Source organism: Dendrobium catenatum, unplaced genomic scaffold, assembly GCF_001605985.2.
Source record: "Dendrobium catenatum unplaced genomic scaffold, ASM160598v2 fragScaff_scaffold_501, whole genome shotgun sequence".
NCBI lineage: Eukaryota > Viridiplantae > Streptophyta > Magnoliopsida > Asparagales > Orchidaceae > Dendrobium > Dendrobium catenatum.
The window spans coordinates 511,401-539,292 of record NW_021318963.1 but is presented as its reverse complement, the minus strand read 5'-3'; the positions used below and the strand labels follow the sequence as shown (position 1 = coordinate 539,292).

General features: G+C 34.3%; 1 protein-coding gene across 2 annotated transcripts; it reads left to right on the top strand.

Moving 5' to 3' along the window:
- The first annotated feature begins 957 nt into the window (after window positions 1-957).
- On the top strand, window positions 958-23,939 carry LOC110094964 (probable methyltransferase PMT3). 2 transcript variants are annotated; one of them, XM_020820320.2, is made up of 8 exons: window positions 958-1,119; window positions 3,114-3,569; window positions 3,658-3,822; window positions 3,935-4,117; window positions 4,327-4,921; window positions 20,455-20,567; window positions 20,693-20,913; window positions 23,277-23,939. In XM_020820320.2, the coding sequence occupies exons 2-8, from the start codon at window positions 3,309-3,311 to the stop codon at window positions 23,596-23,598; spliced, it is 1,860 nt and encodes a 619-aa protein (XP_020675979.1). In that variant the 5' UTR covers window positions 958-1,119; window positions 3,114-3,308; the 3' UTR covers window positions 23,599-23,939. The 2 variants fall into 2 exon arrangements, with proteins under 2 accessions (XP_020675979.1, XP_028550356.1); XM_028694523.1 differs by having other exon boundaries at window positions 964-1,119; window positions 3,236-3,569.
- Window positions 23,940-27,892: the final 3,953 nt, after the last annotated feature.

The following is a 27,892-nucleotide window of genomic DNA, read 5'->3' as shown; positions in this document are numbered from 1 at the left end:
TCTACATATATAATATAAATTAATAATAATTTGTATTAAATTTATAAGTTTATATATAAATTAAATTTATATAAAATGTGAGCTATATTTAAAATGAGTATTTAAAATTACATAAGATATTATTGTGGATGAATTTTATTTATTTTTTAGGACCAAATGTAAATTATTAAATTATTATAATAATATTACTATGTCATTTAAAACTTATTTAAATAATTCTTATATTTATTATGTTATTTAGTTTAATCTTGATTAAATCCCAATTAAACTATTGAACCTTTACTTCTGATTTTATATTCATTCCAATTAGTCATCATTAGATTAAAAAAATGATCATTAGCGTGAGGTCAAATTTCGGCATGTGAATGATTTTCTCTATACATTTTTTTTTTCTGGCTTATTAGTTGTCATGCTTTAACATGCATAACAACACATCGTGCTAACATTGCTCGTTGTAATTATGCCACATTTTAATAGCTTAAAACATAATTAATTTCAAAAATTATATATTCAAAAAATACTAATTTTGTCATATATATGTATAATTTATATTATATGTTATTCCTTAATTTAATTAAAGTTTTTTATAATTACTTTTTTTATAGTTTTAATTTTTTTTACTAAAAAATTACTTTAAAAATAATAATAAAATCTAATTTAGATGATGCATTCTATTGAATGCACCAAATTATTTGACGTATTTAAAATATGCCAAATAATTTGGTGCATTCAATGGAATGCATCATTATGTTTGGTTAGTTTGTTTCTTTTTAAAAAATTTTAATACTCTATTTCTATTTTTAAATTATTAGTAAATAATTAAGTTATATTAATTTTTAAATTTAATATCTATAAAAGAATAATATCTATTGCATAAAATCAATAATAGCTGTAATAATCTGATCCTAATATCCGGATTTTTTAAAAATTAATTTCAACCACTTGCTCGGAAACTCTCTATATCACTCCCTTTAATTGCTCCGATCCACTCTTACTGTAACTTTATATTGGCCGACACTTTCTTCTACCATTTCTCCGCTTAATTGCTTTTCAAAGATTTATAGGCTGCACGGGATTGCCCTGATCCAGATCCCCGCCCCGCTCCGCTCCGCTTTGAGAGTAAGCTGGTCCTCGTTTCGCTCACCATTTCGTTTTGCCCATTGGTTTCCGTTGAGCTTGCTTCCGACGCATGTTTGTTTTTCGTGTATTTGTTTTCGGTCTCAGTTGTTTTAAGAAAAATCGTTTTTTTTTGGAGTTTTGTTGTTTCGTTTTTGCGATTCCTAATTCATCCTTCATGTAGATTTCGGATCAAAATGGTGGAGTTGATGACATTGGCGTCATGGGTTTGCTTGCTTGTTTAACCAGTATTGGCTGTAAGTTGGGATGCATGAGTGTGTGGTGGAGTTTTATAGATCTGTTTAGACGTCAGGAGAAACAGCCTCTTGTTGAAGTTCCAAATCACACATGCGCACTGAAATTAATCTTTGAACCCAAAACCTCTTGCTTGGGACCATAGCCATCACAAACCAGCCTAGGGTCGGGCTGGTGTTCACTTGTGCTTTTGGGCATTACTCAATTTGTTGCTTTGCTATCACAAGTTAGTTTATTTCTTCACTATATATCAATTCACTTCGTCAGTTCAAAAGAATAACTAGATCTAACCTTCAACGAAGTTCATTTATATCCAAAATTGTAAAAGCACAAATCCTTGCGTTTTAGCATAAATCACACACATTTATATTCCATTCCTCTAACTCAGGCCTCTTTGATGGGGCAAACACCTCAACCAATCGACCTAAGGATGAGTGTTAGTTCCCTTAAACTTTTGACCATTACTCAGTTTATTTCCTTATAATCTTGTGTTCGTGTTTTGCGTATGTTATATCTCAGCTCAATTGATCAGTCACAAAGAATAGAACCATCTACATTTTATGATTTTAATGAAGTTTCTTTGAGGAACTTATATCACAAGCTATCAAAGCACAAATCTAACTAAAGGAAATGGAAAAATGAGTACTTTCATTGATACTATTTTAGATGGTGATTCTTGCGGAGGTTGTATTATTTACGAGAAAGAATAAATATAAGGATAAATATATGATATATGTATAACATTGATAGTCATGTTGAAATGAATTTAAATGGAGTTTCTTTATGTTTAGAAATGAGCATACATATTATTTCTAAAGCCTTGCGCTACTGTAATTTAGAAGTATGATTTACTCATTGAGTTATTTTATGACTTACCCTTTTTATTGATTTTTTTTTTCAGGTATTTATTTGATTTTATTTCAAATTGTTTTGAGGTTTCAATATCTCTTTCTGTTATGGGAGATGAATTTAGTTAATGAAAATTTAATCAACCGTCTTATCGTCTATTATTACCTCGTTAATTCTAGCCTTCGGTCCGTTGTGACATCAACTATGCAACTAATGACAGCTTAAGCATGACCCTCTCCCCAAAAGACTGATGTCCCCTCGTTTGTGCTCTGTTGTAGTCCCAACAAATTGCTGGCTAACTAGTATGCCTCTAAAGAGCCATCTCGTGTCAAACCATTGGCTTCTAGACTGATGAAGACCTTATACGAGGAACTCTCTCTTTACACTCTGTATTTACTTGGACAGACCTACCTGGAGATGCCTTAAACTATTTTTGCATATCTAAAGCACCATCTTATGTCATGCCACGACTTAGCAGCGGTGATGTTACCAAATAGTAAACATATCCTAACCAATGCTTGGGATGTAATATACGAAACGTTTGTAAGTGGAAGGTACTTTTTGATCGTTTCAGAAATAGAAACATTATATGGGAAGATACTTGTTCCTTCATCTCCTAGCTTGTCTTACTGTGCCACATACACTTAAAATGATGTTTATTTTGGGGACTTCATATCACTGGCTTGTTGTCTGCCTCTTGTATTATTTCATTTATCATTTTCATCTCCCACAATTTAATTGGTTATATTTGCATGTTCAAATTTGTTATTCTTTCCTTCTTGTTTTATTTCCATAGTTTTACTCGCTTTTTGGTGAACATCATGATTTGATCATAGTTTATGTTTTTTACTTATGAAGGTTGTTACTTTAATTGTTACTGTTTCTTCTTCTAGATTGTTGAGCAACACTGGTGTCCAAAGTCCCAACGGGAGGAATAATTATTGACCCTTGCTTCGAAGGGATACCAATCATTACTCCTGGATCATTGTGAAAATCTTAATTTTTTTGCCTGTAGGTGGGGAATTGCATTTAACGATTTGTTAAATGTTATCATAATAGCTATTTGATCATAGTTATTTCCAAAAAGAATGAGGGGAAGAGCTGATGGAGGCCAAAAGAGGCACTTGGTACCATTCATTTGTGTTGTTCTGCTAATTTTTGGTTTCCTATTCATCTACTTTGGTGGCCATCGAGGGAAGCATGCTAGTGCTGCTTTAGATTATGGTACCAAATTCTCAAGGTCGTTAGGTTTAGGTTGGGGTAGCAGTGATGATGGAGATGCTTCCAAAACATATTATGCTTTAGGAAAAGAAGATGGATATGAAAATATCACGCCCAAGAGCTTCCCAGTGAGTGGTTTTTAAACCTATAATTGAAGAATTTTTCTTGTTAATATTTTTCTACAAAACATCTGGACTTGTTTCATATTTTATCAAGGTTTGTGATGATCGCCACTTGGAGTTGATTCCTTGCCTGGATAGAAACTTAATTTACCAAACACGATTGAAGCTAGATTTGTCGTTGATGGAGCACTATGAGCGACATTGCCCGCAGACTGAGAGGCGCTTCAATTGCTTGATCCCTCCTCCATCTGGTTACAAGGTCCTCAGTGCTATCTATATATATCTGACATCCATCGTTTTACTGAATCTTTTTCCTGCTAAAATGCAATCTTCTTGTTCTTGTGAATTTATCTCTAATCTCCATACGTTAGGTTCCAATAAAGTGGCCAAAAAGTAGAGATGAAGTTTGGAAAGCCAACATACCTCACACTCACCTTGCACATGAGAAGTCTGATCAGAACTGGATGGTTGTGAAAGGTGACAAGATACATTTTCCTGGTGGTGGTACCCATTTTCATTATGGAGCTGACAAATATATAGCCTTAATTGCAAATGTAAGCTGCATTCTTCTTATCTCTATTTCCGCATTTCCTTTTTCTGGTTTTTAGAGATTCATTTATCCACTAGTAACCTTTGTTTAGAAGTCTATGATTTGTTAAACCATGAGAAATTCTTCTTCAACCCCTAGAATCTCCTTCACGGTGCATTATTTTTTGGTGAACCACAAAATGAAGATTCTGATTTATCTTGTTCCATTCGACAGATGCTGAACTTTTCAAATAGTGAAATAAACAATGATGGAAGATTGCGAACCGTATTGGATGTTGGTTGTGGAGTTGCAAGTTTTGGAGGATATCTTCTCTCATCTAATGTTATTGCAATGTCCTTGGCTCCAAATGATGTTCACCAAAACCAGATTCAGTTTGCTTTAGAGAGAGGAATACCTGCCTTTTTAGGTGTTTTAGGGACATGGAGACTCCCTTACCCTAGCAGGTCATTTGAGCTTGCTCATTGTTCCCGTTGTAGGATAGATTGGCTTCAAAGAGATGGGATCCTTCTACTTGAGCTTGATAGACTACTAAGGCCAGGAGGTTTTTTTGCTTATTCATCGCCTGAAGCATATGCACAGGATGAAGAGGATCTGAGAATATGGAGAGAGATGAGTGCACTGGTAGAAAACATGTGTTGGAAAATTGCTGCAAAACAAAATCAGACAGTTATTTGGGTCAAACCTCTAACAAATGACTGTTACATGGATAGAGCTCCAGGTGTTTTGCCTCCGTTGTGCAGATCTGACGCTGATCCAGATGCAGTTTGGGGTGTCCAAATGGAGGCATGCATTACCCCTTACTCCGAGCGTGAGTGCACTATGAAATATTATTATATTTATGTTGTAGATTATATTTTCTAATCCATAAACTTTAATCATTTTAGTATTTTGGAGTACTTAAATTTGCTTGTAGTTTTAAGTTTGTTTGATGTCTGCAAGCAGTTGGTTGATTGTTTTCTGAGTATTCAATTAGCTAGTTCTCGGAGTTCCTGATTAATGCATTTCTGCTGAAAAAAGCCACCTTTTTGAAAATATGAGCGGCTATATAAATATGCTCATCTACAGCTATAGAAAACCATCTTTCAGCTGTAGATTTCTCTTACAGGAGCGCCTTCTGGAAAGCTTTTAGCTTTTTGAATGCTTATTGAGCATAATGTTAATCTGTACAAACGATCATTCATTATAAGCCATTTTTAAAGTATTAGAATGTATAGCGATTGTTTTTTGAATTTGCAGTTGAGTCTTGACTCTCAGGTGTTTATTGTTTTGGTTCTTGATGCTGATCTTCATTTTTTATCTGATTTCTTTTTCATGACATCACTTTTTTTAGAACCAGACACTGGTGATTCGTCTGATTGATCATCTGGTCAAACTTTTATTATATTGCTCAAGATGGTCGGGCAATATGAAATAACTTACAAAACCACTTATGGAATTCATGCTGCTATTGTTGGTAGCATAAAATAAAGATATGAATGCTGTTCATTCTTATTTTCTGGAGTAGTTATCTATATTTAACTCATAAAATGGTTATATACTTTACATAAATGTATATTGTTATGCACATTCACGATATTGTGTGCTAGAAATTGGTCATGGTGTTGATAGAGTTCTTTGTTTTGAACCGACAAACTTTTATTATATTGCTCAAGATGGCCAGGCAATATGAAAGAACTTACAAAACCACTTGTGCAATTCATGCTGCCATTGCTGGTAGCATAACATAAAGATATGGATGCTTTTCATTCTTATTTTCTGGAGTAGTTCTATATTTAACTCATAAAATGGTTATATACTTTACATAAATGTATATTGTTATGCAGATTCACAATATTGTGTGCTAGAAATTGGTCATGGTGTTGATAGAGTTCTTTGTTTTGAATCGACCTTAACTTGGGGCTAAGTCTTTCACACCACAAGTCTGAAAAATTAGAGCTTAGTTTTTGACCTTAAATTCAATCTCCCGATGCAAAAATTGAAAAGCCTTAGGCTCAGGTTAGCTGTCCTGGTAAGCAGCTTCACAAGATAATTCACTTCAAGTCCCTAGGAGTTGTCCTAATCAAGTTATAGGGGAGGTCGAGCAAAAGTCCCTCTTCTTCCTCACTTGGACACAAGATTCTTAGATGTTTAAAAGACGTGTGGAAGACCTTTTTATGGGCTCATGGTCCTCTTGTTTTTTGTCCACTTGTGTGCCCATAGGAAGTTTCCGACATGATGCGCCCACATGCACTAAAACTGACTGCTTTGATCCTACATCAATTTGATTGTCATGACCTGGCCGGGTAAGCTCGAGTTAACGAGGCGGGAACAGACGGTAGTACAAAAAAAATTTAAACTTTCATTCCAAAGTAACAATAACAAATAATCATCCAAATACAAAAATAGGAAATAGCCACTAAACATCTGTTTCAGACATTTCTATTACATCATAAATATCAACTCATAACATAAAACACAACTACTACAATTGCACCACATTACATAAATCATTACATGATATAACATAACCATAAAGAACTTGTCTTCTTGGGATTCTCTACGATGGTAAGTAATAAGTCTGTCAGCCATCAAATGTTAGCAAGTTCTCATGAAAAATATATTCCCACAATCAGGGATGAGCTAACGCTCAGCAGGTAACAAATATTTATTTTAAATTCATAAAGCAAGAAAAAGAAGACATTATGCATATAACTTTCATATGGCAGCGCTGAAATCATTTGCAGAAGAATTACTATAAAAGTCATATATTGAAATTTGGGTATGCATATTTTGTATGACATCCTAAATGCTCATTTTTCTTTTATCTTTTCATATAATCATAAATTTATCTTTTTTTTTTTTTCATACCTTTTCCTTTACATTCTTATATTCATAGAATACTTATTCATAGTTTTATACATCTGTCATTGAAGTACCAACATTTTTGTACTGATCAGATACACATTCAAATTTGGCTAATCATTTCATTTATTTGCTTCGAAGAGCCTTTTACCATTTGCTCCAAAGAGCCCTTTACCATTTGCACTGGAGAGCCTTTTACCATTTGATACTCTGTATAATCATGCACATTCAATCATTCAATATTTATTGTAGGAACATTAAATCATTCATACAATCATATGTGCCTATCTAATATTGTTTCATGCTCATTCTACATGTAAACATTTTAAAAATTATTAATAAAATATGCCACCTTATCTAACATTACTTATAGCGATATACTTGTGTATAGGTAGAACATGTGATGTTTAAATGAATAAAAAAAGTCATAACACAAATGCATTCTTTCATAATATTTAAAAATTAAGAACTTGAATTTAATAAAAATACAAGTACCTAATGTAAAAATATCGGACTTGTGTAACTTATTTCCTTGACGCCTTTCCTCTTCCACTTTTAAAAATCTAAGAAAACCTAACATAAAACTTAATTCATTTTCACTAATGATTTTAATTTCCCTAATAATCACTTTAATATCTCATGAACATTAATCTTTAATTTAAATTTTTGGATTTTTCATTAAACCTAATTTTTGGAAATTATATATTCACTAATTTTCTCATATAACCATACCAAAATTTCCCTTAAACCTAATTAATACTTAGTTTAAATTATTTTTGGATTATTTAAAAAAAATTAGAAAAATTTAAAATTTTAAAAAATATTTAATTTCATTCATTAAAAATATTCTTAAAATCATTTGGAACATAAATCATTAAGAAATTTTCTTAGAAATTCAAAAATATGAAGAACTCTTACTTTTCAAACTCACTAAAAATTTGGGGAAAACTTCATTTCTATGCTTTAAATCCTTCCTTTAACTCTCAATCTCTCATTAACATTCCCCTTTAAAATTTTAATTTTTCATAAAACCCTATGATCTTTCACTTCAAGAAATCTATGCGAAATGGAGGAATTTCTTGTTTATAAATATACCTTAGTCTTCCTTTGATCTTCCTATACAATTTCCCCCAAAGTTGGGCCGCCGAAAATCGCCGTCATCGCTGCCCTGGGAGCCTTGCCCATTGCCTTCCTCTCCCTTTCTTCCTTCGGCTGAACGAAACCAAGCGTGCGAATTATCTATTAAAACCTTGAACGATTAGGGATTTCCAAAAGACCAATTTGCCCTTACATGCTTTAATTTCATGAAGAAGAGAAGGGGTTATTAAGTAATTTTATTTTAAGAAATTTCTACGATTTTTATCTCCCAATCCATGCGATATTTATCATAAGTTCTTTATATCGATTTGATCAAAATTAAATGTACAATTTTATAAAATTAATTTTGTTGAAATTCGACAATTTTGAAAATTTCACTATTTTCTTCGCTGTGCATCAAAATGTGTGCGATGCTTACGATTCAGTATTTTGCGGGTTTTACAATTCTCCCATTTTAATAAAAATTTTGTCCTCAAAATTTAAATGCAAAATTATAAAATCATACCTTAGTCAAACATGTGAGGATAGTTTTCTCTTATTTCTGATTCCTTTTCCCAAGTAGCATATTTCTCAGATCCATGTTTCCATAAACATAAGGAATGTCTCAGCTTTTTAGTTGCTTAACATCATAATCTTTGATCCTCTTAGATTCTTCTATAAATCTCAAATCTGGTTGAATGTCTACTAATTTAGTACATATTTTCTGAGCTTCATCTGAAATGTATTTTCTCAAAGAAATATGAAATACATTATATACTCCACTCATATGAGTTGGCATAATCAACATGTAGTCCACCTTTTTAATCATTTCTACAATTTCAAAAGGACTTATAAATCTTGGACTAAATTTTAGTACTTTGCCAAATCTTTTTACACCCTTCATTTTATTAACTTTGAGGAACACAAATTTTCTAACTTCAAATTCAACTGATCCATACTTAGCATCATAGTTTTTCTTTTGTCTATCCTGTACAGCCTTTAACATGTCACGGATCAGTCTTATATTCTCTGTAACATCATCCACTAAATCAGCACAAATGATCTTTCGTTCCCCTGTTTCAGCCCAGCATAAAGGGGTTTGACATTTTTTCCCATACAAAGCTTCATAGGGAGCTATACCTATACTTTATTAAAAACTGTTATTATAGACAAACTCAATCAATGGTATATGTGTCTCCCACTTACCACCAAAATCAAGTACACATAACCTAAGCAAATCTTCTAGAGTATGAATTGTTCTTTCTGATTGACCATCAGTTTGGGGTGAAAAGTTGTACTGAATGTAAGCCTGGTATCCATAGCATCTTGAACCTTTATCAACAATCTAGAGGTGAATCTCTCATCCTGATCTGATACTATAGATTTTGGTACCCCATGTAATCTAACAATTTCATTAACGTACAAGTTTGCCAATTTTTCAATTATATCTGATACTATATAAATGTACATATTTGGTTAACCTATTAATTATCACCCATATAACATCACATCCACTTTTGGACCTAGGTAAATCAACAATAAAATCTATAGCTATATCTTCCCACTTTTATTCAGGTATAGGTAAGGGATGCAATAATCTTTTTGGTTTCTGATGTTCTACCTTGACCATTTGACAAGAGGTACATTTAGCTACTACTTATGTCACACTTTTCTTCATTCCTGGCCACCAAATACTCCCTTTAAATATTGATACATTTAGTTGCTACCTGAATGAATGATATAATTTAAATAGTGTGCTTCCTAAAGAATTTCCTTTCTTAAGTCTCCAACATCTGGGATACAAATTTTGCCTATGTATTGTAACAATCCTTCACCATCAAGTTCAAATTCTTCAAGGCGTCCTGCATTAACCATATTCAAGATCTTCTTAAATTCTACATCTTGTGATAGTCCTTCTTGTATCCTGTTCTCCAATGTTGATTAGATAATCATTTGATTTAAGATCATAATCTCTGTATTATTGGACTGAACCACTGAAATTTTTAATTTCATCATATCTCTTATCAATTCAAGCTGTTGAGTAATCATCCAATTGATATTACTAAAATTCTTCCTACTTAAAGCATCTGCAACCACATTTATTTTACATGGATGATATTTGATATCCAATCATAATCCTTAATGACTTTCAGTCATCTCCTCTGTCTTAGATTCAATTCTTTATATGTGAAGATATATTGTAAACTCTGGTCAGTAAAAACTTCACACTTTATCCCGTATAAGTAATGCTTTCAAATCTTCAAGGAAAAAATCTCTGCAGCTAATTCCAAATCATAAGTTGGATAATTCCTTTCATGATTTTTCAACTGTCTAGAAGCTTATGCAATGATATTTTCATTCTGCATCAATACACATCCCAACTCTTTATGTGAGGCATCACTATAAAGCTGAAATCCAGCTGACCCTGAAAAGATAGTTAGGATTGGAGCAGTCATCAGACACTATTTTAATCTTTGGAAAGCATTTTCAAACTGAGCTGTACATTCGAACTTCACTGCCTTTTAAGTCAATTTGGATAATGATGTAGCAATTTTTGAAAACCCCTTAACAAATCTTCTGTAGTAGCTGGCTAAATTCAAAAAGCTCCTGACATCTGTCACTGTAGCTGATCGTGACCAATCTACTATAACTTGTACCTTTTGTTAATCCACAGATATTCTTTTATTACTGATCACATGTCCCATAAGTTATTTATATCGATTTGATTGAATTAAATGTACAATTTTATAAAACTAATTTTGTCGAAATCCGACAACTTTGAAAATTTGATTATTTTCGTCGCAGTGCATCGAAAATACGTGCGATGCTTACGATTCGATATTTTTCCGGGTTTGATGATAATTATGCTTAAAACGACTAACATATAGTAGGAGTTGAGTGGCTTGTTGGCCAAAATGAAAAAGGGACGCCAAAAAATTGAATTCCAATACTTTATCTGAATAATCCCATATTGCTTATGGGTGATGATGCTAATAAGTAATATAACTTTTCAGTACACTAAAGTGAAAAACTATAGTAATATGATGGCATATGACTTTTCGACGCGCTGTATGACTTTAATACAGTGACAAGTGTGCAAGGGCCGCTGCACCGGTGCCTAGGTGCAGTGTTAAAATGGGTAAGGGTTCCCACATCAGGGACAGATGTGAGCAAAGAAGCTAGTCCATGTAACTAATATTAGAATAGAAACTTGGAATATTGGCTCTCTTACAGGAAAATTAATGGAATTAATAGATTTTATGATTCATAGGAAGATAAATATTCTGTGCATTCAAGAAACTAAATGGGTTGGAGAGAAAACTAAGGAGATTAATAGTTTAGGATATAAACTATGGTATTCGGGTAGGAGTCGTACTAGAATTGGTGTAAGTGTGATTATAAATAAGAGTTTGAAGGATAATGTTATAAAAAGTAACATAATTGAAAATAGAATTATATCTTTAAAGATTGTTGTTGATGCTAAGATTGTTAATATTATAAGTGCTTATGCTTCTCAAGTAGGTTTGGATATGAGTTCAAAATTAAAATTTTGGAATGACTCAGAAGAATTAATGCAAAATATACTTCTTAAATAAATAGTTTTTATTGAAGAAGATTTAAATGAACGTGTTGGTAGAGAGGTAGATGATTTTAAAATCATCCATGGTGACTATGAGTTTGGAACGACAAATGAAGGTAGTAAGACTATATTAGATTTTTTCTTTACCTTATAAATTCTTAATAGCTAATATCTTATTTAAGAAAAGAGATGAGCATCTTATCACTTATAAAAATGGATATAGTAAAACACAAATTGATTATTTTCTTATAAGAAAATTAGATCGTTTATATTGCAAAGGTTGTAAAGTTATTCCGAGTGAAAATTTATGTACCCAACATCGATTATTAGTTTTGGACTTTAAGATAAATGGGCAAAAAATAAAAAAATAAAGTAAAACAATTTTCTAGGATTAGATGGGGGAATTTAAAGAATATTAACAAAAATATTTTTGAGAGTAAGATTTTAGATCTTAAGATTTTGTCTGTGTATGAGGATGCCAATATTATGTGGAAAAAGTGACTTGTGATATTAAGAATATTAAAAAAAATGAGCTTGAAGTTTTGAAGTGAAAAACTTCTAATAGTAAAAATAGTTGATGCTGGAATCCAAATGTGCAAGTAAAGATAAAAAATAAGAAGATTTGTTATAAAAATTGATTTAGATATAAAAATTCTGATAATTGGAAAAGCTATAAAGAAGCTCGTAAGGAATCTAAGAAAGCTATTTGCGATGCGAAGAGCTTAACTTTTAATGATTTATATAATAGATTAGATACTAAAGAGAGAGAAAGATATATGTATAAGTTAGTCAAATAAAGAGATAGGAGTAGTAAGTATTTAGTTCAAGTGAAGTGTATTAAGGATGAAGATCAAAAAGTACTTTTCTTAGAAGGAGATATTTAACAAAGGTGGATGAGATATTTTGCTAAACTTTTTAATGAATAATATGAAAATATGATTGACTTTAGTGACTTTATCACCCTAAATGAAAATAAAATTTTTTGTTTTTATCGGCGTATAAGTAAAACCGAAGTTAAAGAGACTTAAAGAAAATGAAGTGTGGAAAAGCTGTTGGACTTGATGATATTCCAATAGAGATGTGGAAATGCTTAGGAGATGAAGTAATTTCTTGGCTTACTAAACTATTTAATATTATTTTAAAGACTAAAAAGATGTCAGGTCAATGGAGAATGAGTGTGTTAATTCCTATTTTTAAGAATAAAGGTGATGCACAGGAGTGTGCGAATTATAGAGGAATTAAGTTAATGTGTTATACTTTAAAACTATGGGAGCGAGTTATGGAGCGTAGGTTGCAGCGTGATACTAAAGTTTCTCAAAATCAATTTAGTTTCATGTCGGGTAGGTTTACTATGGAAGCCATACATTTATTGAGAGGTTTGATGGAGAAATATAGGGAGAATAAGGAGGATCTACATATGATATTTATTGATTTAGAGTAAGTATATGATAAAGTTCCAAGAAAAGTGCTATGGAGAGTTCTTGAAAAGAAAGAAGTTAATAATGCTTATATTCAAATCATTAAAGATATGTATGTAAGAGCTATTACTTGTGTTCAAGCTCAAGGTGGTTTGACTAAGTATTTTCCTATTTCGGTTGGATTAAATTAAGGAGCAACCTTAAGTCCATATCTTTTTGCTTTAGTCATGGATGTTCTCACTAGACATTTGTAAGAGGATGTACCTTGGTGTATGCTTTTGGCTGATGATATTCTTCTTGTTGATAAGACTAGAGAGGGAGTTGAAGGTAAACTTGAATTATGGAGGTCAACTTTAGAGTCTAAAGGTTTTCTCCTGAGTAGATCTAAAATTGAATATATGGAGTGTAATTTTAGTAGCAATAGACCTAGTGAGGGGATTGTGACTTTGGGCGATCAAGTCATTAATAAGAGTACACGTTTTAGATATCTTGGATCTATTTTTCAGAGTGATGGTGAAATTGATGGGGATATTATCAGCGGAATTCAAGTTGGATGGTTGAAGTGGAGGAATGCATCGTGTTTATTATGCGATAGAAAAGTCCCTCTCAAACTTAAGGGAAAATTCTATAAGATGGTGGTGAGACCTGCAATGCTTTATGGTGCCGAATGTTGGCCATTAAAAGAGAAGCATAATACTAAGTTAAGTATTGCATAAATGAGGATGCTTAGGTGGATGACTGGCTTGACCCTTAGAGATAGGATACGTAATGAGCATATACGTGAAAAGGTTGGAGTAGCTCCAGTGGAAGATAAGATTAGAGGGAGTCGCCTTACGTGGTTTGGTCACATTAAACGGAGGCCTTCTGATGACCCGGCTAGAAAAGTTGAGGTATTAGATTTGACTTATGCTAAGAAAGGTAGAGGTAGACCTAAAAAGACTTGGTTAAAAAATATTAGAAATGATCTTTATTTATTAGATTTAAATGAAAAATTGACTTTTAACCAGACACAATGGCGAAAAAGGATTCATGTAGCGACCCCATATAGTGGGACAAAGGCTTGTTGTTGTTATTATTGTTGTATGACTTTTCAGTTTCTCCCCTACTTGAGGTAGTGCACTTTATATTTTGCATTTTGCCTCATCCTATCAATCACCAGCTTACAGGGTTATGCATGAGAGCTAGGCTAGTACGTACCACCCATACACATATTTTTTAGCATGGTGATGGGCCGCTTAATACATTTTTTTTAATTTTATTTGTAAGGGTAATCGCAAGACGTGGGCTTCATGCTAGGGAGGTTCTGCTTTCACATTGGTGCTGTATGTACCACTACCACTCCACAAACTTTTTTACTCATCTAACTAATCTCCTTGTGGGATTCATGTGGAAGTATTATCCAAAATTTTGATAAATTTTTTACTCATTGCCTGTATAGGACGAAATGCCATTGAGACAAAAATAAGTCAACATGGACATGAATAATAATGAATAACTTTGACAAAAAAAAAAAAAAAAAAAACACAGAATGGACTTGTGTTCTTAAAAAGAAATAAAATATGGGCAAAACAAGCATGCAGCAAATCGATTCATGTGGACATATTATACTCGTTATTTTCGTTGTAAGATTAGTCTTGAATCCGGTTGAGTTGCATGCAAGGTTGTGCGAGATTTCCTACAACTCCTCCCCATAGAGACATGAAGAAATGAACACAAGATTCTTAAATGTGCCTAAATAGCAAGATGTTTGGAGCTTATAAATAAGTTATTCAACCAATCATTTTTGCTTCCATGACATTTGCCTCCACTTAAGCACTAATTTTAAGAACGATTGGCTTAGTTCCCAATGCATGATGAAGGAGATGCATATTGAGGGAGACCAAGGTATTGCCCTTGGCCCATTCTTAATGTTAAATGCAACAACAAATGAAAGCCATGTATCGAGATATCATCCAGTTCAAAACTAAATTGAACAAAATGCCCAATACTACAAAGGTGATGATGATGCATGCAGGGCAAGGCATTGCACCCACCCTCCAATCTACAAAACCTATCAACTAACAGTGAGTTACCCGTGACATCCAATTCCCAAGTTTAAAAATTACTTAAAACCTATAACTAGAAGCTCCCTCTGGTGTCAAAATAGGATCCTGATAGAGGGCAATGTTGCCTTATTCTCTGGCCAATCCTTCTTCCTTTAATGGTGTTGTTGTTATTAAGGACTAGCCCAAAAGTTTAGTGCAAATGCCTAAGGCAGTCATGACTTTTGAGAAAGCTGAGGAGTTAATTGGCAAAGGTTGTCTCTCCCTGGAGGACTATAACTAGGTGTGGCAAGGAATACTAGATACCAAAGTTCAATAAAATTAGCAGGATTGAAGATCATGGACAACAACTATTGCAGTTCAAAGAATTTATGGGAGCATCAAAGGAAAATGCACCTTACTTCTTTGTTAATTTATTAACAACTTCCTATGTATCACCTTTGAATGTTTATTGAGCTTATAAATGTCTTATTCAAAATATTTTTTGAGCTTGAGGGCATTCTCTTGAATATTTTCACCATTGCCTTTGAATTAGTGGCGAACATTGAACTTGCATCATAGAAGGAATATGAAATGAGAAGGATATAAAATTTATCAATGTGGAATTTTAGCATGAGATGCTTGCCATAGCTTGAATAGGCAACTCTTGCTGGACCGCATAGAGCCATACCTATGCTTGTCTCTATTAATGCTTTCTAGGAGTTGTTGGATGGAGCAGCAAAATTTAAAGGGTTAATGTGTCTTGAGTTGATTCTTATACTGATAAATAGAAGCAAAGTAGAGCCTGGAATTTATTAGGTCGAAAAGCATACTGCCTCCAATTGCAAAATAAAAAAAGCAATTGCAATTGCAAAATCAAACTTTCAGCAATTGCAAAATAAAAAAAGCAAAATGGGATACAATTATGCCTTTGAAGCCCAAGTTCATCTCAGTGTCACTAAATGTAAAGGCAAATCTCTCCAAGAGAAGCTCAAGAGTCAAGAGAAATAATTCTTTTGGAGATTCAGGGTGGGGATTTATTCTTTATTCCAACAAGTGTTCATCATTGGTCACCAATTGGTGGAGCCAATCAACCTGAGAACATAAATAACATAGGTGATGAAAAGTATTTCTCATACCACCGCTTGATCAGCTACCAACTCAATTACATTCAAAGATTGTATGGTGGCATAAACACAAAAATGGAGAGCTTGCATCATCTGATAAAGTGCTCGATCATCCTTGGTGTGGCAAATAATACAAGTTTTATAGTCTTTAGTACAATGGCATCATGAGAGGCTAATTGAAGTGAAGTGAAATTTTTTTGGTCAAGTCCTTAAATTTATCCTATTAAAATGGGGTATATTTTAAGGTCTTATAACCCCACTAAATATAAGGTATTTTAATATATTTATCTCGGCCTCTCTATCTGACACAATGTGATGCATAGCTCAACCCTTGAGGGGAAGGTCTGGCTTAGCCAAGTCCTCAGACAACATGCTATGACATCTATAATGAGACTAGATTCTAAATTTCTGCCATCAACATATGAACATGATCCAACTCTAACAATCTAACTTCCTTATGACTGAGGTGTAAAATATAATGTCAATAGGGTACACCTAGGGCTGTAAATGAACTGAGCATTTGATGAACTACTCATGGCTTGGCTTGATTAAAGCTCATTTGTGATCATTTGATTAAGTAGTCAAACAAGCTTGAACATTTTTATAAATACTCGATGTTTAAACAAACAAGCTTGAACAATTATGCGTTATACTCATTGTTGTTCAGGAACAACATCGTTTAAATATCTTGAATAACATTGACGTGAAGTTTGATAGGAATCTAGATTCTTGTTCGAGACAGAGTACATAATAAGCATGTTAAAAACTTGATTAATGTTTGATTTGTACAAATGACAAACATACCTAATATAACTATTTTATATTTATTATAATTTAATGATATAGTAATTATTAATTAATAAAATTTAAAATTAATTAAATATTATAGTATATATTAATAAAATAAATCATAAATATCTTGTATAATTTAATTACAATTATTTTTTATTTTATATTATTATTTATTTATATTGAATAAAATAGGAGAGTGACATGGACTTATTTGTGATTGTCAGTTTCTTCTCGTGTGTCTTTTGTGTTCAAGAAATATAGGGTCCCCTATATTCCTTGTCTACATCAACATGCACCTGCTCTGCTCGGCTTGGTTTGTTTGCGGCCCTAGGTACTCCTTAATTGTTTTTCCATTTTTGACATCAATCGTTGGATTTATCCTCAGCGATCCATATAGTCTCTATTGAATGAGGGGTATATTAAACTAGTAGGATGTGATCCCAATTGTCCTCTATTCCTAAGGTGAATCAGCTTCCCATGGGAGGAGTGGAAAATTATATTAAGCAGGGTATGAATTTTATTGTTCATTAATTTCTAAAAAGACACTCACCAAAGCTAATGTAATACATCATAAATTGTCCCAACAATGTGCAACAAGGCATAATTTGTATTAAAAAAAAAGGGCATTCCTTTGATTATTCTCTAGTCCCTAGTGAAGTTCAATAAATAGTTTATGGCTATGATCACATCTCAACTCCTAGCTACCTCTCTAACCTTAACAAATAGGCTGGCAAGTCCCAATATTGAGTGATATGTATTCCCTAATCGAATACGAACAATATGATGAAGCTTTGACATCCCAACCCCTCCATTAAGCAAAATGTGTAGGACTCAGCCCTGACCATCTTGAAGTCATTGGAGGATGTTCGAACCACTAAAGTATCAAAGTTCAACTCTAGCTGATATACAAAACTTTCAAATAAAACAAAAATGAACTTAGGTTGGTAGTTCTCAACCCAAGTCGCCCATTTTCAATATGAGGGAGAACCTCATCTACTTGGGCCAATAGTAGGGCACTTTGTCATAATCTCTAATGCAGCAAAATAAATTGCAAATATTCTCAATTTTTTTGAAAGAAATGCATCCATGTGGGGTTGCATGTTGATTTCCATCGAAATCCCTACTGGGGATGCATTTTCTATGAAAGATCAATGTAAATTTATTAATGCTTGAGCTGATCATCCTCACCTTTACCTTGCAATCTTCATGGATAGGGGTGTCAATTTCGGGTCACGGATCGGGTTGAACCCGAAACTGAACCGGCATTATTCGGGTCAACCCAAACCTGACCTGTTTTTGCAAACGAGTCAGTTTTTGAGACCCAAACCTGACCCTCTTCGGGTTCGGGTCAATCTTCGGGTCCGGGTCAACCCAACACGACCCGAATGACCTAGGGCCAACCGAAAATTATTAGTTTCCGGGTAAAAAAATCGGTCAATCTTCACTTTTCGGATAAAAATGTGTCGAAAACGGGCCACTCTCGGGTTTTCGGGTCAAAAAAAATTTGTTCGGGTAAAAAAATAGGTCAATTTCTGGTCAAAGAGTCAACCCAAACCCGACCCAATTTTTGAAACGGGTCTAATTGCTTAACCCGAACCTGACCCGTTTTGGGTCCGAGTTGACCCTAACCCGGAATTTTTAGGTCGGGTTCGAGTCAGATTTTTGGGTCGTGTCAATTATTGACACCCCTATTCATGGAGTTAGTAATTTCAAACTTGAAGCCTTTGGTAGGGTAGTGCCTTAATTGAGTTATGCTCATCATGAATAATATTTATAGTGAGTTTCCATTCCTGACAATGGTTGCTACTCAAACACTCCTCAATTGAGACAAACTTCCATGGAACTTGGTCCCATGCATCTACAAAAGCTCCCTAAAGAAGTTGCATATGTGGGTTTCAATTTTAATCATCCCCATATATAGTGACATGATAAAACTAAATTCCCTAATAGGCTAGGTTCAGGAGGCTTAACATCGGGCACCCAATGCTTCCTTTGTTAACGAAGTAAAAACTACAATAGGCCTTCTCTAACACTAACAATTGGAATTCAACTATTGCAGATGAAAGATAGTGTGAGAATGGAAAGCAATGATTCTTCTGCTCTTTACCAAAATTAATAGAAAGTCAAGTTTGTATAATCTGACCCTCACACTTTTCACCTTTCAATGGAATAAAATTCTAGGGAGGTTGTCATGATCTTGTTCTCCTTGGAGACAGGGGCACAATCTTTGAGAGTATTCATCTTCTAGATTGAGATCAGTCACTTGTTAGAAGTTGGTGATAGCTTAGTTGAGTATAGTTTAAATAGCCAAATAGGGGTGTAAGTGATTACGAGCTCACAAGTTGAGCTTATCGAGCCACAAGCTCGATCTCGTTTATTACATGAGCTCGAGTTCAAGCTCGATGAGGCTCGGCTCGTGAGCTCCTGAGATGGATCGTAATTATTTACTTAATTGAATTATTTTACTTAAATTAATCAACAAATAAAATTTTACGCTAATAAAATCAAATCAAATTTCTATTCCCAAAAAATAGTACCGGTTCAACAAAAGCTGCGATTCATTAATGATATAGCGGCAATTTAAAATAAATAAATAAAGAAAAAGTACCGGTTCATATTTTCCCAAGAAAAAATATCGGTTCACTGATTTCTCTTTCCCAAATAAGTTGTTTTGCCTCCTTTTCTCCCTTTCACGCAACAGTGAAATACGCTTCATCTTCTTCGGCGGAATTAGGTGTGGCTACTCGCGAGCTACTTGTGAGCCGGTTTTTATTATCATGAGCTGAGCTCTAGCTGGCATTTTGGGCTCGACTTGAGCTCGAGCTCGAATTCGATCTCACGATTTGAATGCGAGTCGAGCTCGACTTGACTCGTTTACCCCTAAGTGGAAATGAGAATGTTAAGATGAATATGTGGTAAAAATTAGGGATGAGAGATTAAACAACAATTTTGTTAGTTGGATGGTTGGATTGTTATATATTAAAGATAAGGTAGTTGATAATAGATTAAAGTAGTATGGACATGTACAATGAAGGGTAGAAAGTGACTCATTTGATGGGCAGATAAAATTAATGTTGAAGGATTAGAAAGAAAACAGATAATCCTATGATAATGTGGTATAGAAGTTGTTTAAAAATATTTATGAATAACTAGGTTTTAACACCTCATAAAATAAAATGCCCAAACAGTTGGGATAATGTTTCTGTTGCTGCTTATTATGATGAATATACTTATAAATTTTGGTACAAGTCTGCATGACCATACCCCGTGGTATGATACTTTGTAGCTGGCACGAAACGAAAAATCATCATATAGGGTATCTCATGCTTGTAATTTATATTTAATTTGTAGATTTGAAGTAAATCTCTCACCGTGGATACACTTTCTTAGCTTTCACCTCTGCTAAAATTTCTTCACTTCACATTCGATTAGAGCTTTTTTCGCCTGAACCTTACATTGAGATATATGAAAAATGCCTTTTGCAGAGCATCATAGACATAAAGGTAGTGGATTGGCTCCATGGCCTGCTCGACTAAGTACCCCTCCCCCAAGACTCGCTGATCTTGGTTATGCTGCAGGAATTTTTGAAACGGACATGGTAATTTCTACTCGCTATTTTAGATTTTGCATGTAGGCACTTTCAAGTATTGAAAAAATGCACTTGTTTTGATAAATGTTGACGCCCCTGGACGAATTTAATTTGTCCTATTTCATGGCGTGCAGGAGAATTGGCAGCTGAGGGTTGACAATTATTGGAACCTGATAAGCCCTAAAATAACGTCAAACACCATAAGAAATGTCATGGACATGAGGGCACACATGGGATCATTTGCCGCAGCTCTAAGGGACAAGGATGTTTGGGTTATGAATGTTGTGCCGCATGATGGACCAAGCACACTCAAAATTATCTATGATAGGGGTCTCATAGGCACTGTGCATGATTGGTAAGCTCCATATTATAGTTTAATTTTTAGGATGTTGAAATTAATGCAGCTAAGTTCACTTGCAAGTTTTTCCAAGTATGCTTTGTTAGCCATTATGAACGTTCAAAAATCAAAAGCATCCTTTTTTTTTTTCAGTGATTAGAATTTATTATTGTTTTTTTCATTTAAAAATAGATTTGTATTATCCACTGGAGTGAAGGCCACCAAAACAGTTTTAGATTTCAGTTTTTGATGGAGCAAATTAGCTTTGTTTATAATGCAGTAATGGATTTGCCCAACCAAAGCTGTGAATAGTTGCAATATTTTTATAATTTGTTTGGAGTTATGTAGTGATTAAAGTATGAAATAGAGTTTCCTCCGTAATGAAAACTTCTTGAGAAATATTCTTTGCTCTCAATTTGGGATTGGTTTTTTCCTCTGACATACTACCCCAAATAGAGTAGTGGTTACGTATTTGATGCACGTGAAAGACGGAGTTTTAGTCTCACATTGAAATATTGAATAATAAATATGTGGGGTAGAAATACCAGGTGGTTGATGCCTTATGCCGTCATAAACCTAAAGCTTTGGGGTTGAAAATGTGGTTGAACACTAGTGCAACATGTCCAAATTTGATCCTTTTTTAGTTAACACTCTCTAGTAAGTGATATTAGAGCCAAAAGTTCTATTTGAATTGAGTTGTTCTTATGATTTGTGGCTCTTAAGAGTCTAGATTGCTTCTACAATGGTTAAGACTCGAGAGCAAGGGACTTAACATAGGTTTTACAGGATTGAGTGGGGCTATTAGTGCATGATAGTTGATGTCAAAAAGTTTTTGTTTGAAGGACAGTGATAACCATGTGAATAGCTTTCATGTATGAGGGAGATTATTAAGACAGGTAAAAATGGTTTAGTTCAATGTCAAATTGTTGAAGAATATGATAGCGTAAAAATATTAAATGGTTGAACCTACCTAATAGGTTTAAACTTTGGGTTGAAAAGGGTTGATCACTGCTGTATTAAGTCCAACTTTGATCACTTTTGATACACACCCTCTTAGCGAGACCAATCTTCAGGCATGCATGTCCATAAAAATATTGTCAGCCATGGAACTGTTGAACAGAGCAGCTACCCATTGCCATCTACAACTCAAGCTGACCACCTCTCTGTTGTCAAACACTCCTCTGGCTTCAAGAGAAACAAGTTGCTGTCATAACCTCAGTAGCCACCGTTATCCAGTGACCTGCCATATACCCTCTGCTGACCGTTCACTTGCCAATCAAGTCACTGTTCAGCACTACGCTGCTTGACTCTTGCTGCTAGGCATCTCTGCCAGTCGTTTAAATCATAAGAACCTTATCATTGGCCACCTCTATCACCTGTAGCAGCCGATAACCACCTCGTCTTCTTGAACTCAAGTGCTTCTTGCTTTTTTTGTGTCTTCCAACTGAGAGATTATTTTGTGCGGAGACTGGATGCAGAACGCCGTCCGGAGACCAATCAAAATGCGTCACGTCAGCGGTACCAAGCCGTGGTACCGAGGAGTATCGAGCAGTACCGAGCCGCGGTGGGGTGATGTGGCACATTCTAGTTGGTCTCTGGACGGCGTTCGGCGTCTAAATAATTAATCCCTCTAACCAGCGCTTGCACAGCATACCGTTTGTAAGTGATAATGATGGTCGGGTGTGTTTTAGGAAACAAGTGTGCTGAGATTTGGACTTTCATATTAGGAAAAAAATCAACTAATGAGATTTGCCTAGTGAGTAAATCTGATAGTTTCAGATTTGACCACAATAGGAAAGGAAACAAATCATAGAATATATGAGGAAATAAAAATCCACAATAACTTAACACTCCCCAGTGTGTCAAACATGCTCCGAGTGTGCCTAAATATGAAAATTAAGATTTTCGTCCTTCCTGGCATTTCTTGAGGTATATTGACTTCAACTTTTCTTATGTTGAGGTCCTTCTGGATTTGCTTTATGTAATAGATGCCCTGTACTAATCATATTCAGTGGCCTTCTGTGTGCATTTCTTCAAGTTCTAAGGGAAAAACTTTTTCATGGAGACTATCAGAATTTCTTCCAATCATTTGATTTTCTTATGTATTGGCTGGGGTTCATGATCAATTCATCATCATTAGCTATATTGTGCCTATTTTTGGTGAATTCTCATTGTTTATTCATTACTCAATACTGTAAGTAGATCTAACTAAGACTTCGTTTGCGACGATTTTCTTTCTGCTTTATAAAGCAGCTTTTTAGTACAAAAATTAAAATTTTTGTACTAAATAGCTGCATTAAGAAGCAGAAAAAAGCCGTCCCAAACGAAGCCTAAATGCACATATCTTTGGGATAAGACTGAAAAATGATTTCTCTTTGCAGGTGTGAATCATTCTCAACTTACCCTCGTACTTATGATCTGCTTCATGCATGGATGGTCTTCTCTAGCATTGAGAAGAGGGGATGCAGTGCCGAGGATCTCCTCCTTGAGATAGATCGCATTCTTAGGCCAACTGGTTTCATTATCATCCGCGACTCTCGAGCGGTTATCGAGCTGATTAAGAAGTACTTGTCAGCACTGCACTGGGAGTTTTTTGCAGTAGTGAACGCAGAGCCAAACTCAGAACCAGAAGATGGAGAGGTAATCCTCTTGATTCAGAAGAAGTTGTGGCTTGTGGATGAAAGCCTAAAGGATTTAAGATGAAAATTTTGGCTTCATTATATTCTTTTTTTATTGTTAAACCTTAATTTGTTTCAGGCTTTAGAGCTGTCTTATTTTTCATCTTTCTTTGTTTGAGCTCATTAAGATATATATATATACAAGCCATAGAACTGAACGTTTGTCTCTGCTTTCTGTACCATCTTTTATCCATACAAAGAATCATTAATGTAAATGAATATTGTTGTCTTAAAGCTGCTTTGAAATTGTATCGAGCAAAGGTTCCTGGGTTAGCCTTGCTGTGAGCTATGTGCCAACTACATTTGATCATATTATTGTATGATCATTACTAAGCAATTTGATTCGAGAGATTCTAACTTCTTGAAGCTATTGAGCCTTTGATAATCTGTAATTTTGTGAATTAGTGGTCTCAAAGCGTTTTTTGTTGGAAGGGAATTGGTTCATGTAAAAATGGTGTGGCATTATTGTAAGATTTTATTTGTTCTGTTCAAGCAATTTGTAGCAATGACCATCAAAATTTTGATCCATGGTTGTGAAATCATTGTAATATGTGATATGTTATGATTAGTGATCTAAGACATTGCAGGCACGAACACTATCATGTATTAATGTTGAACATTGGTAGGCCTAGTTGGGCTAGTTGTGCAACCAATGGGAAATGTTATTTGATCATGACTTAGGATCTGTTTTATAAAGATGGTTGTAAAGTTACTGTAGGGAAAGTAGTGTTTTTGAAAGCTCTTGTAGAAAATAACTTCCTAAAACAAAGATTTATTGAAATTTGTGAAAAAATAATGGTTAAACAAAAGTTGTGGTTGCGGTCTAAAAAGCTAAGCAGTAAGAAAGTTGTCTAAATGAAGGCTTCGTTTGGGATGGCTCTTTTGTTGCTTCTTAAAGCAGATTTCTAATATACAAATTTTAATTTTTATACTAAAAAGTTGCATTAAGAAGTAACAAGAAAGTCATCTCAAATGAAGTTGAAGTCTTATGTTTTGTTTGTGACTATTTTGTTACTGCTTCTTAAAGTAGTTTTTTAGAACAAAAATTAAAATTTTTGTACTAGAAAGCTGCTTTAAAAAGCAGTAAGAAAGCCATTCTAAATGAAGCCTTAGCTATGTGGAGAGTTCATTTAATGAAAGATATAAATAAACATTCAAATTGTAACATTTGAAGGAAGAATATAGTTTTGAGAGCAATCCTAGATCATCCAAATTTTACTTATACACTTATTGATGAAAGTTATAATAGTTTAACCCTTAATGATCCCTCCAGTGATGATCATATTGCATGTCATCATCATCTTCATGGTTCACACCCACCTATAACCTCGCCTGCTTATTTGATCATTGCAAATAAAAAAATCACAACTTTGATGTGTTATTTGCAAGATCAACCATTATTATTCTTTACTTTGTTGGATCAAACCATCATTAGGTTTGGTGTAAGACTCACCTTCTTAATTATACATAATTACTAGCATTACTTTGAGCCATAGTGATTTTGATTTAATTTTGATGGTTTCAATTGAAATTTATGCGAAACTCTTTGATATTTTAAATTTAGTTATTTCAAGAATTTTGTTAAAACTAAAAATTTGATGAAAATTTAAACTTAAAGAGTTTTATGTCCTAAAACTAGTAGATTTTAACAATAACACCACCAAATCTCTTCAATGGTCATAAAGGTTTGATTATAATTCCAACTTGAAGATGTTTTTTATAAAACTTTTCTGTACATTAGAACTTGAACAAAATTAGATATATCCTTTTATTTTATAACTTAAATATTCCTTTTTTAATACCTTATAATAATAAAAAAATTGAAACCAAAATCAAAATTGAATCCTAATGTTGACCTCAACACAGTCGCAAATCCCACTTAAATCCCCAAAATACCACATACCCGTATCATATGACGTCTCCTGTAAATCCTGCGATGCGGTCGGCCACGATCGTCACTTGCCTCTTCGTTAAAAACTAATTGAACGAAGCCCTCATGTTGCTTCGACACACTCAACTTCGTACGCTAAAAAAAAGTCCATCAGCAAGCCACTGCCTTCGTTCCCGCTTCCTACCCAGCCTGTATTCGTCGACCTCTTCCCTTCTTTCTCACATGCATAACCAGCTCCGACCGTCCTCACCCATTTGATTCCTCACATAACAGACATGTTTGAATAGCTCCCGTCGACCTCAGCTCCCGATCATAAGGCCCGATGGAATCCTCACTCATCCGTGATCCTACAGCCCTGTTTGAATATCTCAAGTCCCGTCGACCTTCAACACTTGAGAACTGGAGAAGAAACAAAGAAAGAGAGAGAAATGATTTTAGAAAAGTATATACAAAAGAAGAGAAAATTTAGGGATTTTTTTTATTTTTGTATTTTGTGATCATCGCCGCCATCTCTATCCTGATGACGTCCCCGTCACCCTTGTACAAGATATAATGTTCCAAATCTCACTTTCGACGATCGCGACACAACATAAAACTATATATACACTCTTTTCTTAGTGTGATGGGAGGGAATCCGATTCGAAGCCTGCGACAAGGAGGGTAAATCCTGTACACGCTTTTCTTAGAGTGGTGGGGACAACTTCTAAGTACCCGTGTGCGTACCTTAGTGTCAGCGGGGAAAAAAACTATGCATTTCAAATAGGTACTCCCAAAGACTCATACACATCTTTCTTGGCATGGTGAGATTGAAGATCATGGTCGCGGTATTGTCCGACATCTACCATACATGCCTTTCTTGGCATGGTGGGAAGGCCCCATACTCCTAAAATTTATCTTAAACAGGGGAGACGCCGGGAGGATGCCGAATTCAGTAATAGGGGACTTGAACTTAAACAATTGACAGGGAATTTGAATGGACAATAGAGAACATAACTCAAATTAATAAATAGGGAACTGGACATTAACTTGGAAAATGTACAATTAATCATAACTAAATATAAATGCTAATTGTGACCCTAATTATCCAAATACAAATCAATAAATAAATAGGGGACTTGTGCTGAAGTCTCAATAGACATGATTCATTGACTTGTTTACTAATAACAACACAAACTCTCAATGAATATAACAGCCATATCAATCAATGCATAAACATCAACAATTAATAAGTGACTTGAAATATATTTGAAAAAAATCATCTACGAATGACAACAATAAACATACAATGAACATGATGACTTACAAACGGTGATATACAATGAATGAAATGATTTTACAATGCAATGATTTTACAAGCGACAATCGAAGAGTTGTAATGAATGCAATGATACTCCAATAATTAATGTTTATCCACATGTGGAAGAATATAACAGTTCCCCGCGCACGATAACATTCAATATGCATGAAGAAGTTTACAGATGAATGCACGCCCACATGCAAGAAATAACATTTCCTTCAAGTGTATCCAATAAGATATTGGTGGATGCACAAGCAAGACATAAAGCTTATCCACAAGCAGCGTGAAATGAGACATGCATTACGTGACAACCCGCCTACATGAAGTGGCAGGTGATCTATATCAATACTTACAAGAAACAACAGATGATCATTATGTATACAATAGCTTGCATACAAATCAAAGCATCAAATTTGTGGCAAATATGATTGGCCTATAAGTAGGGAGTGTAGGCCTGAAATGTGCACAATAGTCCACCTATGGGTGACGTTAAACAATAAGTAGTGGATGGTAGATCATCCATGCAGTAAACATTAATGAACTATGTAGCAAAAACGCTAACCCTCTGTAGGTAAAGATGCAACAAATATAAGCGCCTACGAGCTACTATAGAAGGCTCATCAAGTAAGTAACGCGCTACCTTCGAGCAAATGCAGAAGACGTTGTGGTAAATACAAGCATTTACAAATAATGCTGGGAAATGCGGCAATAAAAAATATTCATCATCATACGCCAGCCAGTGATTCTTGGGCATCTACTGCCGACCCACAAACTAATCCAACAAATTTCATAGTGCATAACAACATGCTTGTAAGAAGCGGTAAATGAGTCATCACAACATTTGCAAGCAATGATAGATGTTCTATCATGCATATAACAGTCTACCTATGGATGGCATTGGAAGATTTGCATTTAGTGTAATTTGCATGCAGATGATGGTGGAAGGCATGAATAAGAAGATTGCAACAAGTGCGATATAATGCCCTCAGGCAAAGGTAGCAAACATGTGATAGTAGCAAACCTGTGATAAACACAAGCATCTACAAGTAACTACAGGAGATTCGTTAATGCACGATAATATACCTGCATAAAGCGACAAATGACCTACAAAGCAACACCACACCACTGAAT

Bases quoted from the DNA above. Each gene is read 5' to 3' on its own strand.
- LOC110094964 (XM_020820320.2), top strand. From the start codon at position 3,309: ATGAGGGGAAGAGCTGATGGAGGCCAAAAGAGGCACTTGGTACCATTC. The intron at 20,568-20,692 runs GTAATTTCTACT...CATGGCGTGCAG, and splicing joins GAATTTTTGAAACGGACATG to GAGAATTGGCAGCTGAGGGT. The intron at 20,914-23,276 runs GTAAGCTCCATA...TTCTCTTTGCAG, and splicing joins ATAGGCACTGTGCATGATTG to GTGTGAATCATTCTCAACTT.